Source organism: Pelophylax lessonae (assembly GCF_965119305.1).
Source record: "Pelophylax lessonae genome assembly, chromosome: 4".
In the NCBI taxonomy this organism is placed as follows: Eukaryota; Metazoa; Chordata; class Amphibia; order Anura; family Ranidae; genus Pelophylax; species Pelophylax lessonae.
This window is the reverse complement of record NC_138771.1, coordinates 314,202,767-314,222,791: the sequence shown is the minus strand read 5'-3', so window position 1 is coordinate 314,222,791 and position 20,025 is coordinate 314,202,767. Positions and strand designations below refer to the sequence as shown.

General features: G+C 45.4%; 2 protein-coding genes across 2 annotated transcripts in view; both read left to right on the top strand.

Moving 5' to 3' along the window:
- UIMC1 (ubiquitin interaction motif containing 1) overlaps positions 1-20,025 on the top strand; it is a 212,504-nt gene that overhangs the window by 146,118 nt on the left and 46,361 nt on the right. Inside the window, exons 9-10 of the mRNA XM_082256084.1 lie at positions 7,924-8,086; positions 8,186-8,264. Coding sequence (XP_082112210.1) covers positions 7,924-8,086; positions 8,186-8,264 — 242 coding nt within the window. The remainder of the gene's footprint in view (positions 1-7,923; positions 8,087-8,185; positions 8,265-20,025) is intronic.
- The window catches only part of HK3 (hexokinase 3), a 474,982-nt gene continuing 455,120 nt past the window's right edge, over positions 164-20,025 (top strand). Inside the window, exon 1 of the mRNA XM_082256083.1 lies at positions 164-168. The gene's annotated coding sequence lies outside the window, so the exon portion shown is untranslated. The remainder of the gene's footprint in view (positions 169-20,025) is intronic.

Sequence of the window (20,025 nt, the reverse complement as noted above, 5' to 3'; positions counted from 1 at the left end):
GGACATTCACAGCGTTGTCCTGTTGCCACTTCTTTGTTATGTTGGCTGTGTGCTTAGGATCTTAATACTTTTGGAAGATGAACCTTCGCCTCTTGTCTAAGGTCCAGAGCACTGCCCCTGAAAAACATCCCCACAGTATGATGCTGCTACCACCATGCTTCACTGTAGGGATGGCATTGGCCAGGTGATGATCGGTGCCTGGTTTCCTCCAGACATGATGCTTGCCATTCAGGCGAAAGAGTTCAATCTTAGTTTCATCAGACCAGAGAATTTTGTTTCTCATGGTCTGAGAGTCCTTCAGGTGCCTTTTGTCAAACCATAGGTGGCCAGTCATGTGCCTTTTACTGAGGAGTGGCTTCTGTCTGGCCACTCTACCATACAGGCCTGATTGGTGGAGTGCTGCAGAAATGGTTGTTCTTCTGGAAGGTTCTCTTCTCTCTCCGCAGAGAAACGCTGGAGCTCTGTCAGAATGACCATCAGTTTCTTGGTCACCTGCCTGACTAAGGCCCTTCTCCCCTGATTGCTCAGTTAGACCAGGTGATCCGCTCTAGGAAGAGACCTGATGGTTCCAAACTTCTTTCATTTATGGATGATGGCGGCCGCTGTGCTCATTGGGACTTTCAATGCTGCATAAAATTTTCTGTACCCTTCCCCAGATCTGTGCCTCGATACAATCCTGTGTCGAAGGTCAACAGACAATTCCTTGGACTTCATTGCTTGGTTTGTGCTCTGACATGCACTGTTAACTGTGGGACCTTATATAGACAGGTTTGTGCCTTTCCAAATCCTGTCCAATCAACTGAATTTACCACAGGTGGATTATAATCAAGTTGTAGAAATCTCAAGGATGATCAGTGGAAACTGAATGCACCTAAGCTCAATTTTGAGTGTCATGGCAAAGGCTTTGAATACTTATGTACATGGGATTTTTACATTTTTTTATTTTTAATAATTTTGCAAAGATTTCAAAAAATTTCTTTCATGTTGTCATTATGGGTTATTGTTAGTAGACTTTTTAGAAAATCAATAAATTTAATCCATTTTGGAATAAGGCTGTGGAAAAAGCGAAGGGCTGTGAATACTTTCCGGATGCACTTTTTGTATCGTTCCAACATTACAAGCCAGAATAGCCACTGCGAGAAAAATCCTCTACTGTACATGGAAATACTTTTTCATCTTGTGTGAACACAGGGTTTTTAGCCACAGAGACTACTCGGTACCTCACATTCTGACTTTCCTGCAGCTTGGACTTTTTTTTAAGTACCATCAAGAGGGGGCTTGTCCATTCTGTTCCAAAAACGATTGAACCCATTGATAATCTCTCATGCAAAAGCTCTCTTGGTGGCTATAGGATTTGTGAGATTGTTTTTCAGTTAGTGGCTCTCTTGTACAGAACCCTTCCTAATTCTTCACAAGGACAAAGTGGTCTTGCATACGTGACTTGCCTTTCTTTCTAAAGGTGGTATTAGCCATTCACCTTCATGAAGAGAATGTCCTTCCTTCCTTGTGCCCTGCTCTTAAGCATCCCAAAGAAACTGCTGTACATTATTTGGATTTCCAGTTGTCAGAGCCATCAGTCTACCTTAAAGGTACAGCCTCTATACAAAAAACTGACTCTTTTTTACCCTGCCAGCTGGATTTTGGAAGGCACTCTTGCTTCCAATTCCACTATTGCTAAATGGATAAGACAACTCATTATACAAGTTTATGCCTTAAAGGATAAAGTACCTCCAGTATCCTTACTCTACCAGATCAGTTGAAGTTTCGTTTGCATTTCAATATAAAGCTTCTGATGCTCCGCTTTGTAATGTTACCACCTGGTCTAAAGTTCATATAGTCTCTGAGTTTTACCAGGTAGATGTCCTGGTCCTTTCAGCGATACTCTTTGTTGAGTCTCTGACCCTTGTCTGTTTTGTTTGGCCTGTTGGCATGGTTCTGTTTGCCTTGTTGCTGTCCACCAAGCTCAACATTTATATACAGGTAACTCAGAGAACACTTGGGGTTTTCTGTTTGCCTTGTTTTTGTCCACCAAGCTCAACATTTATATACAGGTAACTCCGAGAACACTTGGGGTTTGATTTACTAAAGGTGAATAGAGTGCAGTTGAACTCCTTTCTCCCAGAGCTTTGTAAAGAATACCCAATCAGGTGAAAAAAAAAACGTTTTTTTGTTTTCGCATGATTGAATGATGGAAATAAGCAGAGCTTCGCCAGATTCACTAAGCTCTGGGGAAAATTAGTGCAAATGCACTTGCAAAGTGCATAGTTTATTGGTGTTTAGTAAATCACCCCCTCTGTGTTTCTGGGTTGTTTTCCCCTTTTGTATGAGCCACAGTGATTCTCAGTTGTGAAGAGATATTAAAATATACATTTCTGTAAAACTGTACACATACAGTAATACCATCCAATAGGATTCTAGGTATCACTGGGGTAGACAGATAGGCAGCCTAGCATTGTTCCTTATTGCTATGCATAACTGCACTTTACATATCTGAATGTTTTTTTAAAACGCTTTTGTGTGTTATGCTTTATGATATTGTACAGCAGAGTAGATGATAGACAGAAGGCTTTCCCTCTTACACTCTGCTTAAACATCCACCAGCATTCATTGTTTTGGCACCTTCTTTCTAATTGAGCCAGTTTCCAAGCTGAAAATCAAATTACAGCAGATACAGCAGTGTTATAAACGCCTTGGAAGGATGAGAACTTGGTGCTGTGAAGTGGTGAGCAAATGTTTCTCACATTGCAGTTGTGAAAATAGGTGTCTGTGCTCTTCCCCAGCCTTCTGGGCATCCAAAGAGGCCCACTCCAGTGCTACATAGTGCTTTACAAGATTTATTTGTTAGACTTGAATTAGCCTAAATGTACAGCAAAACTAACTGTCTTATACAAAGATCATTTTTAGAATTATGTTAGTTTAAGTAAAATGTTAGAGAATACCATTATTTAAGTAAATGCGAGATCTGCTTATAGAGACTCTGTTGCCAACTTAAACAGTTAGAAATATAGAAAAATCAAGTTTTAAATTCTTTCATGCTGTGTTTTTTCATTTTTGTCACTTTCAATCGCTTTGACTACGCCTGGAGTGCCTTTTTCCTACCGCAGTTCCTTCCCTCCCTGCATGTCATAGGCCTTGCCTCTTTGAAGAAGCTTCTAATTGCAGTCTGTGCTGACCTAGCATCTTTCCCACTTCCCCCTACATATGTTTTTTATGCATGTAGGGCAGCGGTGGGCCAGCATTTCACTCCAGGGCTAGTTCATGGCTAAGATAACCAGAAAGAACAGTTGACACCAATCACTTTTTAGGAGATTTATTGGAACACACAAGGAGGTGATGGTTAGGAGTCCCAGATACCCTAGCAGAACACTCAGACTCTTCCATGTCCAGCTTCACAGTCAAAATCTTTAGGCTGACCAGCAACACTGAAAGTAGTATTCAAGCTAGTCAACAGACTTGGCTTTCTCCTGCTGGGTCCAGTGCCCACCACTGGGTTTCTTAGACTTCTGTGCATCCTGATCCAAGTGAGCTACCAGGCCCCTGTGACAACAGCGATCTTCCCCTGGGTCTCCTTCTCGGCACAGCTTCCCCATCGACAGGCAGGACAGCTCCAGGACCACTTCAGGCCTATCTCACTTCTAGAGCACATGGCAGACCGCTCTTAGGCTATTGTGCCTAATAGATAGCAAAGTCCAGCAGCACCTCCCCAGATCTCAGTGGGGGAGGGGGGAAAGAGTGATCACAAGACCTGCCCCAAATATTTATATCCTTCCCTAGCATGCACCAGTGCCCATGCATCTCCTGCTGGGCTGACTGAAGGAAATCTAAATATTTATAAGTCTTGTTATGAGTGAAGGCAAATACTAAAGAGTGGCTGCTGGTATCACATCCAAGATTTCCAAGAGCAGTCCGGGGGCTTTTGGATATCTATACAAGAAAGGCTTTTACAGGCAAATAACATGCCTAATATACACTAAATGCACATATACATTTTTTTTTTTTTTTTTTAAAGGAGGATCTCTTTAAAGTGGACTTTGCTTTACAAAGCAAAGGCCACTTTTTTTTTATGGACCTCCATTTAAGAAAATTGAAATGAAAACCTGAGGAGTGAAAGGTTAGTAAATTTATTTCCTTTACAACAAGATTGCATTGCCAAGTACCCCAGATCTTGCAAGAAGATGTGCTAAACCTCTTCTCTCAACATTTTGGTTACTCAGCATTACCTGGGATTTCCCCAGAAGGATGGTGACATAACCCTTACCCATGTACAGTACAGCTCAGGGGACCCAGGGTAATCTAAGCATATTAACGGCATTTTTCCCACACAGGCGTGTTTCTTTTAGAATTTTGGGAAGAGGGGAAGGCTTTGAAAACAAAAATAAATATCCCAAAAATATTTTTTACAGGTTTGAATAGTATATTCATTTTGCAGGTTACTGTGTTTCTGAATTTTGATTGTAATATGGAGTGGGAGACTACTTGTTTCACAATGCATTTTCCTGTATGCATTCCTGGAGTTGGGCTTTCAGTATGCAAATTACTATTATTATTTTTTTTTTTGTATGCCTATATAGTGTTCTCTGTATTTACATGCAGATCAGGCTGATCAGCAAAGATGACAATGTTAGGTAAAACTCTATCACTGCCTGGGATGCTTGTTAAGCTGCAAAGGTAGCTAGGCTTGGCAGTGCATAGTTCTTCCCTAGATTGTCACTAATGTTTGCCAGCTTGATCCATGAGTAGATGTGGAGAAACATATAAATAGCATAAGAAAAAAGAATGAGTAAACTGAATAGTGCCCTAACATATGTAAACCACAATAAGCTGTCAGATCATAGTATTTTGCATATTAGTAGACTCTTAACAAAGACCATTCTTACCAGATAAACCTTGCCCATGTCCATCATGAAAACTTGTGCTGAGGAAGTATGTACAGTGCCTTGCAAAAGTATTCACCCCCTTGGCATTTTTCATGTTTTGTCACAACCTGGAATAACCATTGGATTGTTTGAGGATTTTCATCATTTAATTTACATAACATGCGCGCCACAACTTTGAAGATTTTTTTTATTTTTTTTTATATTGTGAAGCAAACAATAAATAGGACAAAATAAGAGAAAAAAATCAATCTTCAGAACTATTCACCCCCCTAAAGGCAATACTTTGTAGAGCCAACTTTTGCGGCAATCACAGATCCAAGTCGCTTTGGATAAGTCTCTAGGAGCTTGCCACATCTTACCACTGGGATTTTTGCCCATTCCTTCTTGCAAAGCTGCTCCAGCTCCTTCAAGTTGGATGGTTTACGCTTGTGAACAGCAATCTTTAAGTCTGACCACAGATTTTCTATTGGATTGAGGTCTGGGCTTTGACTAGGCCATTCCAACACATTTACATGTTTCCCCCTAAACCACTCAAGTGTTGCAGTGTGTTTGGCGTTATTGTCCTGCTGGAAGGTGAACCTCCCAGCAGGACAATAACCTCAAATCACGCACAGAGTGGTACAGGTTTTGTGCAAGAATATCCCTGTATTTAGCACCATCCATCTTTCCCTCAACTCTGACCAGTTTCCCAATCCTGGCTGCTGAAAAACATCCCCACAGCATGATTCTGCCACCACCCTGTTTCACTGTGGGGATGGTGTTCTTTGGATGATGTGATGTGTTGGGTTTGCGACAGACATAACGTTTCCTTTAATGGCCAAAAAGTTACATTTTAGTCTCATCAGACCAGAGCACCTTCTTCATACATTTTGCGAATCTCCCACATGCCTTTTCGCAAACTCAAAACGTGCCATTTTGTTTTTTGCTAAAAGTAAGGGCTTTCTTCTGACCACTCTGCCATAAAGCCCAACTCTATTGAGCGTACGGCTTATTGTCTTCCTATGTACAGATACTCCAGTCTCTGCTACCTCTCTGATTAATGCTCTCCTTGCCCGGTCCGTGAGTTTTGGTGGGTGACCATCTCTTGGCCAGTTTGCTGTTGTGCCATGTTCTTTCCATTTGGTTATGATAGATTTGATGGTGCTCCTGGGGATCATCAAAGATTTGTATATTTGTATATTTTTGGGACCTGTACTTCTCAACAACATTGTCCCTTATTTGTTTGGAGAGTTTCTTGGTCTTCATGGCAGTGTTTAATTAGTGGTGCCTCTTGCTTAGGTGTTGCAGCCTCTGGGGCCTTTCAAAAAAGGTGTGTACATTTAATGACAGATCATTTGACACTTAGATTGCACACAAGTGGACATAATTTCACGAATTATGTGACTTCTGAAGGTAATTAGTTGCATCAGAGCTTTTTATGGGCTTCATAACAAAGGAGGTGAATACATATGCACATGCCTGTTTTCTATTTTAAAAAAATAGTTCTATGTATATATTTTTCTCATTTCACTTCACTGGGGTTGGGCAGGGCAAGGCCCCCCCCCCCATCCCTGGGCTTCTGCAGCTGTTCCAAGCGGATTCTAGCCGCCTTTCCCTTCCACAGCAAGGAGCGGAAGAGGGTATTTACAATACGAAAAGTTTTCAGGGTAATAACAATCGGGGAATTGTGCAGGAAGTATAGCAGTTGAGGCATCAATATCATTTTGATAAGGTTTACTCGCCCCGCCAGGGAGAGCCAGAGCTTAGTCCAGATCCTAATTTTATCCCGGAAGCGCGTAAGAAGAGGGCTAATGTTGAGCACACTATATTGATTTGGGTCCGCCGACACCGCCACCCCCAGATACTTAAACTTATCAACCACCGGGACCGGGCAGTGAGAGCCCACCGGCTGAGCAGCGTCCGCATCCAGGTGCAGCAACGCTGATTTGGACCAATTTATGGTGAGACCCGAAAACCTCCCGAACTCTGTGATCTCAGACATAACCGCCCGTAGGGATCCACCCCTCATTTCACTTCACTAACTTTGACTATTGTGTTCTGATCCATCACATAAAAAGTCAAGGGGGTTGAATACTTTTGCAAGGCACTGTAAATGTACTAGGGTCTGCCATTATAAACCACTCTATCTGAAAAAGTTTCCCTCTCTGTTATGTTAATCTGAAGGCTTCACCACTTTGTGTCCCTTCACCAGAATACCTTTGTAGGTCAGGACTTTTAATTTCACTCTAACATTCCTGATTTCCATGCTTTTTTGAGGACATTGACTCAAAGCAGTGAAGCTAGACACACTGAGGCAGCTCGCATTTTCTTAAGGGTGTCGGCAATGGCAGCTAACAGATATGTCTCAGTACTGATTTCCATTATTCCACTTGTTTTGCATGCGACTGCTAAGAAGTTAGTTAGGCAGTAGGTTTGGTGTCAATTTGATCAAATGAACTGAACAAATGTGTAGATTTGTGTCTTGTTGTCAGAGCATTGTTTTTCAGCTCCACTGAACTACGGATGCATGATAAAATTTGTTGTTGTAAACTTGTTCTTATGTGGGTTCAAGACTGTAAAAGGAGAAACCATGCAATTAACAATTTGCACATGTACTGTAAGCTTAACAGTTTCTGGGTGTATCAAATACACACGATGAAGCAACATATTTGCATCAGTTATGAACAATCTACGCCTTTGCAGTCTCTTTCAAACCACTAATTAATCCACTGAATCCAACTTTCTGGTTTACTCCTATTTATTGAATGTCTTAATTATTCATGGGACTAAATGTAAAGACTCCCTTGTATCACATTTTGACATTTTTATCGCATTCCTTTGTTCTACCAATGGTTAGATTGGCATTATTTCAGGCCCCATAGGTGTTTGTTTGGCCAGTGCTTGCCAAAATAAATGCATGTACAGGGTTTCTTGCATTGAGGATCATTTTTTTTTCAAAGTAATCAGGCTGCCTTAATAGAGCACATGTCAAGGCACAGAAAATGTATGGTAGCACAAGCATAGTGGTCAATAGACAGTCTTCAACCTTTATTTATTGTGATTTCAGGTTTGCTGTCCGAATGTCCCCCCTCCTGAGTTGATGGCTTGTGAGGAGTCAGTCTTATCTCTTGATGTGGAATGCCCAATGTGTGCTTGCAGGTTCTCCCCGACCCAGATTGAGCGGCATGCTGCATACTGTGATGGGACTAAAGATGAGCCACAAATGACAAGTTAGTATAATTTTTTATAATGTATTTTTTATTACATTTAATCATTTTATTACATTGTATACGTGAACATTGATTTTTCAATATTTTTTCATTTTACAGTTTTGAGACCAAGGAACAGACAGTCAAAACACATGTACAATGGATCACATGACAGTGCTGCATCCTCAGAAACTGGAAGGTAAGTATGTGGGCTATCCTTTTGTGTACTAACACAGAAATATGGTTTTCATACAGTAGTTTGCTATTATTAATAAAATGGCTAGTAAAAAATATCCCGGTCTACCCATCATCTTTTCTACTAATTTCTCAACTGAATGATGTGAAGAATCCATTTTTGGTTGTGTGTGTAATCATTAAAGAAATACTTTTTGTATGTAGGGTGGCCTCATGTAAGCCCAGTGCAGTTTTAGAAGAACATCTTTATAGAACTTTTTGCTGCCAACAGTCAAACACATCTAGAGAATTAAAAAAAAAACGAGGGCATCTAGTTCTCATCTTCTTGAAGTATAATATCTGAATAAGTCAGAACTAGCAAAAAGCTGTGCTTCCAGCAAGGTGTAGAGTGAAAGCCTTCTGAAGGCTGTGTGACAAGGTGCCATACTGCATGCTGTGGACAGTTCTTATTCTCCTTGGCTGGGCAGCTGCATTCATAACTTGATTTAGACTTACTGGAACATTACATGGTATAACCCATGGACAGGCCTCACAAGTAAAATAACCATTTTAGGCCCCTTTCACACTTGTATGACTTGTCCTGCGATTTGGGACTGCAAAGTCTCATTACAAGTCATACCCCATGATTTCTAATGAGTACCATTTATTTATTTTTTTTCCAAAACATTTTATTGAAATTAAACAAAATACACAGAAAGCATAACAGGTATACAAAGAAAAACCGTGAAATGTACAAACTTGAGTCATATCGTACAATTAGGACTTCAGCAGTAAACATAACGATGTAAACCAATCTAACTGTACCCGTCATTGAGAGCACTGTGGCAGGGAAAGCCTTACGGAAATTCTAAGGAGAGATGTAACACTGGAGGGTCAAGTAATTAAAAGTATCTGTGCGAGTGTAGAGAACCGGGGTATAGGGGCAAAAAGTGCATGGCGGCGGTGCCCCCCGAGCCCCGACACCCCCGATGGGGAACTTGCTGTATCAGGGGACAAGGGGCACACACCATACAGAAGCGGGACCCAGTCAGGAGCGGCTCGTACTAGGGATACATGTGTAAATTATCAGTGGAAGGGTAGCGACCACCAGACGGTAGCTGGGGGGCCATGTAAAGGGGGGTGTGGAAGGGGAGAAGGGGAGGGAAAAACAAAAGGGGGGGTAGGAATGGGGGGGAGAGGGGGATAGAAGCATGAAGAAGTGAGGAGAATTGATGCGGGGGGCCAAAAAGCCTTCCCAGGAGTGCATAAGATGAGTACCATTTACAGCTGCAAGAAAAAGTATGTGAACCCTTTGGAATGATATGTATTTCTACACAAATTGGTCATAAAATGATCATCATCTAAAGCCTCGTACACACGTACCGATCGTCGGCCGAACGATCGGCCGTCTCTTGTCCAGGGCTGTCGTGTCTGTTGAAAACTGCAAAAGACTGCACACGAATTTTGTCGGCCAACAACAGCCGACTGCAGAAGTGATGTCATGTGATGGTTAACTTTCTGTGTGTTTTGTCTTTTCTGAGCATGCCCAGTCTTGCAAATCTGCTGATTGTCGGCCGAATTCTGTACTGACTGGCGAACAATTGGCCGTTCTGGTGTTGGCCAACAAAAATTTTAATGCCTACATGACTGATTCTTTTCGGCTGAAAGTGCGCTGTCGGCTGTCGGAAGCATCATACTAACAAGCCTACAATCGGCCGATCGGTCGTCGGCCGAATATTTACGGCCGACAATCGGTATGTGTGTACGGGGCTTAAGTCACAACAATAGACAATCACAGTCTGCTTAGGTCCGGTTCACACATATGCGATACGGGAAGGCTGCGAATCCGCAGCCTGTTCCCGCACACTCACCCCCGGCAGTTCACACTGCCATATGCGATACGCTGGGGGTGTCAATGTAATCTTAATGACACCCCCAGTTTGATCGCATATCACAGTGCAATCTTGCAGTTCGCACAGGATTGGATCGCACAAGTGTGAACCGCTGTGCGATCCGATCCTGATGCGGCTGCCAAAAAGGGTCCTGTGCGAGTTTGCTGCGGGTGCGAATTTAGCCATACAAAGTGTATGGCTAAACTCGCACCGCACAGCCGATCGCATGTAATGAAGGAGCAGTGCGCTCCGACATTACATGCGAACCCCGCATTTGCATAAGTGTGAACCGGGGCTAAAACTAATAACACACAAAGAATTAAATGTTGCCATGTTTTTATTGAACACACCATGTAAACATTCACAGTGCAGGTGGGAAAAGTATGTGAACCCCCTAGATTAATGACATCTCCAAGAGCTAATTTGAGTGAGATATCAGCCAACTGGACTGGAGTCCAATCAATGAGATGAGATTGGAGGTGTTGGTTACAGCTGCCCTGCCCGCCCTAAAAAAAACACACACCAGTTCTGGGTTTGCTTTTAACAAGAAGCATTGCCTGATGTGAATGATGCCTCGCACAAAAGAGCTCTCAGAAGACCTACGATTAAGAATTGTTGACTTGCATAAAGCTGGAAAGGGTTATAAAAGTATCTCCAAAAGCCTTGCTGTTCATCAGTCCATGGTAAGACAAATTGTCTATAAATGGAGAAAGTTCAGCACTACTGCTACTCTTCCTAGGAGTGGCCGTCCTGTAAAGATGACTGCAAGAGCACAGCGCAGACTGCTCAATGAGGTGAAGAAGAATCCTAGAGTGTCAGCTAAAGACTTACAAAAATCACTGGCAAATGCTAACATCCCTGTTAGCGAATCTACAATACGTAAAACACTAAACAAGAATGGATTTCATGGGAGGATACCACAGAGGAAGCCACTGCTGTCCAAACAAAACATTGCTGCACATTTACAGTTTGCACAAGAGCACCTGGATGTTCCACAGCAGTACTGGCAAAATATTCTGTGGACAGATGAAACCAAAGTTGAGTTGTTTGGAAGAAACACACAACACTATGTGTGGCGAAAAAGAGGCACAGCACGCCAACATCAAAACCTCATCTCAACTGGGAAGTATGGTGGTGGGGGCATCATGGTTTGGGGCTGCTTTGCTGCGTCAGGGCCTGGACGGATTGCTATCATCGAAGGAAAAATGAATTCCCAAGTTTATCAAGACATTTTGCAGAACTTAAGGCCTTTTGTCTTCCAGCTGAAGCTCAACAGAAGATGGGTGTTGCAACAGGACAATGACCCAAAGCATAGAAGTAAGTCAACAACAGAATGGCTTAAACAGAAGAAAATACGCCTTCTGAAGTGGCCCAGTCATAGTCCTGACTTCAACCCGATTGACATGCTGTGGCATGACCTCAAGAAAGCGATTCACACCAGACATCCCAAGAATATTGCTGAACTGAAACAGTTCTGTAAAGAGGAATGGTCAAGAATTACTCCTGACTGTTGTGCAAGTCTGATCTGCAACTACAGGAAACGTTTGGTTGAAGTTATTGCTGCCAAAGGAGGTTTAACCAGTTATTAAATCCAAGGGTTCACATACTTTTTCCACCTGCACTGTGAATGTTTACATGGTGTGTTCAATAAAAACATGGCAACATTTCATCCTTTGTGTGTTATTAGTTTAAGTAGACTGCGATTGTCTATTGTTGTGACTTAGATGATGATCAGATCACATTTTATGACAAATTTGTGCAGGAATCCATATCATTCCAAAGGGTTCACATACTTATTCTTGCAGCTGTATATCTGTGCAACTTCAAGTTAGTAGAAATCCCTCAAGATTACACAGGCATTGCTTCAGGTCCAGTCAAAGTTGCGTCACAAATCGCATCAGTCGTAGGACTTTCAGGTCGGACAAGTATGAAAGGGGCCTTATCTCTATCCAATCTATGTATTGATAGTAGGGATAGTCCGTTTATCAGGAAGGCCGATATGCACTTTCCCCAAAATATTGGTACTGGCCGATATTTTTGTGATGTCATTCTGCCTTCTTAGGCTGCCTCCCTTGCCTTGGACAGCCTCGTCTGGAGTTGGAACTAGCCTAGCGGGAGTGTATCACAGCCATACACCCACCTACAGCAGCCCGGTGCCAGCCAGCCACCCACATCCATAGGCCCTGTACCAGCTAGCCACAGGCACTGTACTGGCGAGCCAGACACCCACCCACCCACAGGCCCTATGCCAGACAGCCACCCACAGGCCCTGTACCTGCCAGCCACAGGCGCTGTACCAGCCAGCCACCCACAGGCGCTGTACCAGCCAGCCACCCACAGGCGCTGTACCAGCCAGCCACCCACAGGCCCTGTACCAGCCACCCACCCACCCACAGGCCCTGTGCCAGCCACCCACCCACCACAGGGTGCCAGCCACCCACCCACCACAGGGTGCCAGACAGCCAGCCACCCACAGACAGGGTGCCAGCCAGCCAGCCAGCCACAGGCACTGTACCAGCCAGCGACCCACAGGCCCTTTACCAGCCAGCCACCCACCTACCACAGGGTGCCAGACAGCCAGCCACCCACCACAGGGTGCCAGACAGCCAGCCACCCACCACAGGGTGCCAGACAGCCAGCCATCCACCACAGGGTGCCAGACAGCCAGCCATCCACCACAGGGTGCCAGACAGCCAGCCATCCACCACAGGGTGCCAGACAGCCAGCCATCCACCACAGGGTGCCAGCCACCCACCCACCACAGGGTGCCAGACAGCCAGCCACCCACAGACAGGGTGCCAGCCAGCCAGCCAGCCACAGGCACTGTACCAGCCAGCGACCCACAGGCCCTTTACCAGCCAGCCACCCACCTACCACAGGGTGCCAGACAGCCAGCCACCCACCACAGGGTGCCAGACAGCCAGCCACCCACCACAGGGTGCCAGACAGCCAGCCATCCACCACAGGGTGCCAGACAGCCAGCCATCCACCACAGGGTGCCAGACAGCCAGCCATCCACCACAGGGTGCCAGACAGCCAGCCATCCACCACAGGGTGCCAGACAGCCAGCCATCCACCACAGGGTGCCAGACAGCCAGCCATCCACCACAGGGTTCCAGACAGCCTGCCATCCACCACAGGGTTCCAGACAGCCTGCCATCCACCACAGGGTTCCAGACAGCCAGCCATCCACCACAGGGTGCCAGACAGCCAGCCATCCACCACAGGGTGCCAGACAGCCAGCCATCCACCACAGGGTGCCAGACAGCCAGCCATCCACCACAGGGTGCCAGACAGCCAGCCATCCACCACAGGGTGCCAGACAGCCAGTCATCCACCACAGGGTGCCAGACAGCCAGCCATCCACCACAGGGTGCCAGACAGCCAGCCATCCACCACAGGGTGCCAGACAGCCAGCCACCCACCACAGGGTGCCAGCAAGCCAGCCATCCACCACAGGGTGCCAGCAAGCCAGCCATTAAGCATTAAACAACAATTAACATGTTCAGTACCAGATTTGTGTTAAAAATTGTCTTTATTTTTCAAAACTTTAAATGTACAAAATATCGACCCATATCGACCGATACGTTGTGACCAAAGTATCGGTATCGGCCCTGAAAAAACCATATCGGTCTATACCTAATTGATAGTCACTATTTTGCACTATTTTATGTAGAGTGTGAGAGGGTGGTAAGGATAAGAATTGTATTTTAAAGTAAAGTCTCCTTTTTGTGAATAACTACATGCTTATGCCTTAAGAAAATAATTTATAAAATGTTTTTATTCAGCACTGTAAGTGATTTCATTTACAAAAGTGTGCATAAGTTGGCTATAGTGATGGTCAGTTTTCTTACATATTAACGGCTGTTTTCTCTATCGCTCATTGACAGACGTAGTCCTCGGTGATACAGCACCTTCGGGTTATGTTGCCTCCACAGGAGTAGGACTAGACAGGAAATAAAATGCTCTGGCCACACCCTAGGGGCAGTCCCAGAGGGTATATCCTCTCTCTGTGTTTTATTGCTGTCTGCACCATCCTGACCCCCTAGGGGTCCACGGAGTCAATCAGTTCACCTGATGAGCTTCCACACCTCTTTTACTGATTAGAATTGCTTATATATATTTTTCATGTGTGTATATCTTCACCAATAAAGCTTTTTTGTCTGCACCTATATCCCTGTGAGCCCCTCATTGCAACCATTCACGGAGGGAAATTCTTGTCCCTCCACCTCCAAACCTTTTTTGTCCCCATATCTCAGGTTGCGCTGGGTTCCCGGTCCCAATTGACCGTGTGGTACGTACCCGACTGTACTCTCGCCGACCTACCCAGTCTGGCTTGAGAATACCACCCTATCTACTCAGTTTTTTATTTTTATTTTTTCTGCTATATCCTCTCTCTCTCTGCCTCAGCAAATCAGTTTTTTTCTGTCTAGTCAGGAGTAAGGACCTAGATACCTTGCTGGGATCTTCGGTCCTGGCAGGATTTTTTTCTTAGAAAATAATTTTTTAAGACAGCTTTTTTTCTCCAGTGTTCCTGTGAGATCTTCAAGCAAGAAAGCTGAACTGGGCGACGGGCTGGATGTTGAGATCCAGTGGTCACCCCAGTTCAGCCTACGAGCGCGTGCAGGCCATAGCTCCGCGCTGGGTCGGCCGCGACATAGTCCCACTGGACGGGGACTGACCCTGCGAGTTAAACGTCTCGCTGAAACGCCAAAGACCATGAGTCACGGCGCCCGTAATGGTCGACAGCCCTCCTACCTGTCAGGAGTTGGCGCCCGCCTGGTTCCGGTATGGTGAGTAGTATGTTCCCCCTTTCCCCCTGACGGGTCTTGTGGTGAACGCGGGCCCCTCTCTGTAATGGTAAGGATGGGTTCCCCTCTATCCTACAACATGTCACAGATCCCCCTAATTGAGTGTGATTTTTGTGTACAAGAAGCCAGGAGGCTTGGTTTGGGAGCTGACAATCTAATTGTAAAGATGTGTAAATGATTGTAGTCAGTGGCAGTACTAGAACTTTACTGTGATAGTATAAGGTATCCTACCTGTCAGTAGCCACAGGGCGATGTCTATACATGTATACTGCATTCCAGATCATTCCTCCAGCTAAGCAGCGGACCGCATACGGCCCGCTAGGGTCCGGTACCTCCGACCACGCTGACCACCATGAGGGTGAAGGGTTGTGAGGCCGAGATCCTTCTGCAGACATGCCGCTATTCTGTGCAGGCCGCCGCCATTGTCTGGTAGATCGCACGAGGCCGCCATTTTGGTGTAGCCTCGTGTCTCCAGCATGGGGGCGGCCATGTTTGAGGTGACTCAAACACCTCATGGAGCCAGGGGGAGGAGCCGGCAGGCGTGTTAAGGGGCGGAGCCGCCTCTTTTACCCAGGAAATAGGGCCAAAGACTTCCTGTCTGTAACAAGACAAGCACTGAGCAAGCTGATGAAAACTTCTGTGCATCAGGGATGAGCCTTGGGGTCTGTCTCTCTCTCTGTGGGGTCCAAAAAGGCAGGTAACACTGAGGGGCGCTGTTGCGACTTTTGGACACACAAAAAAAAAAAAAAAAAAAAAAAAAAGTTTTTTTTTTTTACTTTGTCATTTTTTGTCGCTGGCAAGTGTCTTGTATAATCATTGACTCTGCCGCATAGGTATCCCCACCTGATCCCCTCAAGGTGGCCGCAGGACCCTCCAGTACCCCACTTGTTTTTAATGCATTATCGGCAATTTTGGAGTCTTTGGTATCCCAGGTGGAGGTGGCCTGTCAGGGACGGGGGTCAAGTAGCGACCCCCGCCTACCCCTATTGTTTATCAGATACTTCAGATACGGATTCGGAACTGGTCAATGCAGTTGCAGGTCCCTCTTAGGGGGCTGTTGTCTCAGGTAATATCTCCTCAGCAGTGAGGAGCACGTTTCTGCCTCCGCCATAGCACAAGAGTGGTGGATGCACTAGTTGTGTCCATCCGGGAAACCTTTAGTCTTGAGGTTACACCGGCAGAGGTAGCTGAGACTGAGATTCCTTTTTGGTACTTGTTAGCCTACCAAAAGGGCGAAGGATTTTCCTTTACCCAAATGGGGTCGTTTTGAAATGAACCCCTGTTATTTCCAAACGCATGGCTAGGTTCTATCCGTTTGAGGAATTCCTCTTTATAGGATAGACGGTACCACCTGCTGTCTTGCCACAGACTGTTAGGATAAAAAGACCTCGTAACTAACGAGGACCTTCCTTTTCTGCTCATATAGAGTTGTTCGTTCCGCGAGGGCGGGCGATAAGGCGAAACCCTCCAAAGCCCCTTTAGAGGGGTTTCAAAGGGCGCTGGTCGGGTAAACAAAGAGTCCGGCTCAGCCAAGCCTGAAGAATATAGCCTGATGCGCCCCTACCCATCTCTGGGGTGGGGGGGGGATGTCTTCACCGGTTTCTGGAGGACACAGGATCGAGTTTCGATCACTTCCACCGGTGCGATTCTGCCCTTCTAACATTGAACGGTTTCAGGGGTTCTATTCGAACCTATTCACAATGCCCAGGAAAGAGGGCAAGGTGCGTCCAAATCTGGACTTGGGAAGAAATAGAGTCCATCCGTACAGTGGTGGCCTCCCTGCATAAAAGAGATTTCCTGGCGTCCATAGACATATAGGATGCCTATCTTTATATCCCCATCATCGCAGGACATCAGCGTTTTTTCGCTTTCCCAAAGATCATCCCTGGTTCCCACCAGGAGACTGAACTATCTGGGCCTAAGGTTGGATACATCCTGGGCAAGAGAGTTTCTCCTTGCTGGGAAACTCCAGAAGGTTCAGTCAACGATTCGGATGTTGCTGTCCGTCAATTGGCTGGGACTGATGGTGGCCTTCTTAGAGGCAGTACCGTATACCCAGTCTCATACCCGAATTCTCCTGAAGGAGATTCTTTTTTAATGGAATCAGAATTCCGATTCCCTGGACAATCGGATCCGGTTGAGCGAGCGGACCAGGAAGTCTCCGATGCTCAACCAGGGGAAGTCATTTCTTCCGATAGTATCCAGATTACCAATAAGGGTAGAGCGATCAGATTTTGTCTGATTTACTGGATCGAGCAGCTCTAGAGCAGCCCGATTTGGATCCAATCGCATATGGCCTCTTCATCCAGAGGTTTTTTCCCTAGCTGTCCCTTCATTGGGACATCCCGGATGTGGATCTGTTGGCACCTTGGCCTAACAGGAAGGTGCGGAGGTTTGTAGCTCGCGCCATGATCCTCTAGCGGACGCAGCAGAAGCGCTGATCGCCCCGTGGGGGCAGTATCAGCTACAGCATGCCTTCCATCCTCTCAAGTTGCTGCGGGAACTTCTTCGCAGGATAGAGGTGGAGGGAATTCCAGTTATTCTGGAAATTCTGGATTGACCTCGTCAAGCCTGGTACGCCGACTTGGCGAGGCTAGTCGCGGACGCTCCTTGGAGACTTCCTCTCAGGGAGGATTTGCGGTCTCAGGGACCGATCTTCCATCTTGCTTTACAGTCGCTGGCTTAATGGCCTGGCCATTGAGACCCAGGTACTGAAGGACAAGGGAGTGTCAGCTTCAGTTATTCCTACCTCCAGTTAAAGCAAGGAAAGCGACTTCCAGCACATGGAAGTCTTATATTGCATGGTGTGAATCTATTGGATTTCCCCCACAGACCTATTCGGTGATCCGAATTTTGGTCTGTCTGCAACAAGGGGTTGAGCAGAAACTATCCTTGAGCACGATCAAGGGTCAGGTTTTCGGCGTTAGCAATCTTCTTTCAAGAAACCTTTGGCTAATCATTCCTTGGTGCGGAATTTCATCCAGGGGGTGCGACATCTGGCTCCGCCAGTGCGCGCACCCTTACCGCCTGGTATCTTAATTTAGTGTGGTCAGTTCTTCAGAAACTTCTCTTTGAAGATATTAGGGAGATTCCCTTGCTTACATTCCCAGAAGGTGGCCTTCTTGGTGGCCATTACTTCTCTACGCAGGGTGTCAGAACTGGCCGCATTATCCTTTCGTTCCCCAGATCTGGTGGTTCATAGGGATAAGGTGGTTCTTCTTCCGAATCCATCCTTCCTAAAGTGGTTTTCGTAAGACGGACTCACTTTTTGTGATCACGGATAGCCCTTGAAGGGGGTTGCCTGTGTCTGCCGCGACCATATCTACATGGATCAGTCAGACGGTGGTACAGGCTTATTCTATTAAGGGTCGGAATCCTCCGTTCCCTGTTAGGGCGCACTTCACTCGAGCGCTCAGTACTTCCTGGGCCTTTCACCATCAGGCGTCAGTGGTCCAGGTATGTAAAGCGGCCACCTGGTCGTCGGTACATACCTTTACAAAATTTTATAAAATTGATGTGATGGCATCGGCGGATGCCTCATTTGGCCGCAAGGTTTGCAGGCCGCAATTTGAGGAGACCGGTGGTCTACCTCGAGGGTTTTTTTCTGTTTGAAAATTTTTTTGTTGAGTCTCATCATTAAGGATGAGCATTGTAAACTTCTAGTTGGCACCGGTTGGGCCTTCTAGATTTGGATTTGATTTCCATTTTCCCACCCCTCATTTGTGATACTGCTCTGGGACTTCCCGAAGGTGCTGTATCACCGAGGACTACGTCTGTCAATGAGCGATAGAGAAAAATGGATTTTTGTAAAATCTTACCGTAAAATCCTTTTCTCTTAGCTCATTGACAGACGTAGTACCCGCCCCTCTGTTTTTTTGAGTTGGGTTGGGTTAAATTCTCTAAAGACTGCTTTTATGACATAACTGATTTGCTGAGGCAGAGAGAGAGAGGATATACCCTCTGGGACTGCCCCTAGGGTGTGGCCAGAGCATTTTATTTCCTGTCTAGTCCTACTCCTGTGGAGGCAACATAACCCGAAGGTGCTGTATCACCGAGGACTACGTCTGTCAATGAGCTAAGAGAAAAGGATTTTACGGTAAGATTTTACAAAAATCCATTTTTATTCAACTCAAATTCCAAGTACCCAAACGTTTGCAGCCATGCATACATTTGGGTTAGCTATAGGCATAACGTTCCTACCATGTTCTCAAAACTAGTAATAAAAAGAAAAAGTATATATTATGAAGCAGTTGTGCTTTTTTCATGCAACACTTACAGTATGCATGGTGACCATTTAGCATTGCTACCAAAAAAACACTTTGCAGATGCTGTTAGAAATGTCTGACATTCCACAGGTTAAATTAGAACTATGGGCAACGCTTTTTTTTTTAATTTGGAAAGAGTAAGGGAGGATTATAACCTCCTGTCAGATTTTTTTTTTTTCATCATCTGTGTCCCATTGCAGAGATTTCCCTTCACTACCTGTCCAATAGCCAAGGAAGAAGAAATCTCTGCAAATTAAAGGAATTCCCTGGGGACCCCCAGGTCCCCAGAACCAGTGTCTCCATTGGAAGTTTTTCCTATATTACTTTTCTGGGGACAACGCAAAATGTGGGGATTTACTTTCACTTTCACTTTCAATGATAATGGTAAACTGGAGAAATAGAGAGTGGGAATGTCCTTAGTTGAGGGCACAGACAGCAATAAAACCCTGACAGGTGTTCTAATCTATCTCCACTCTATCCAAAACTTAAAAAAAAAGTTTTGCCTTTAGTTATACTTTAAGTAATGCTAATGTACTTCAAGTGAAGTGTAACGGACCGTTTCAGCAGACAAGGGGTTAAAATCCGTTTAGGCGATATGCCCCTTTCTGAGAGACAGGCACATCGACTTGCAGGACACCAAACTCCCGAACTGGATACAAAATAGCACTCCAACCTGGAACCTCACGAACCTCACGAATAGCTGCTAGCAGATGAACAGGAAAAGCATACATCAGCTTACACTCCTAGCAATCAGTCTCCAACAGCATACAGTGGTATCTTTATTGAGGGCTACCTGCCCCTGTATTTATGCAGGACTC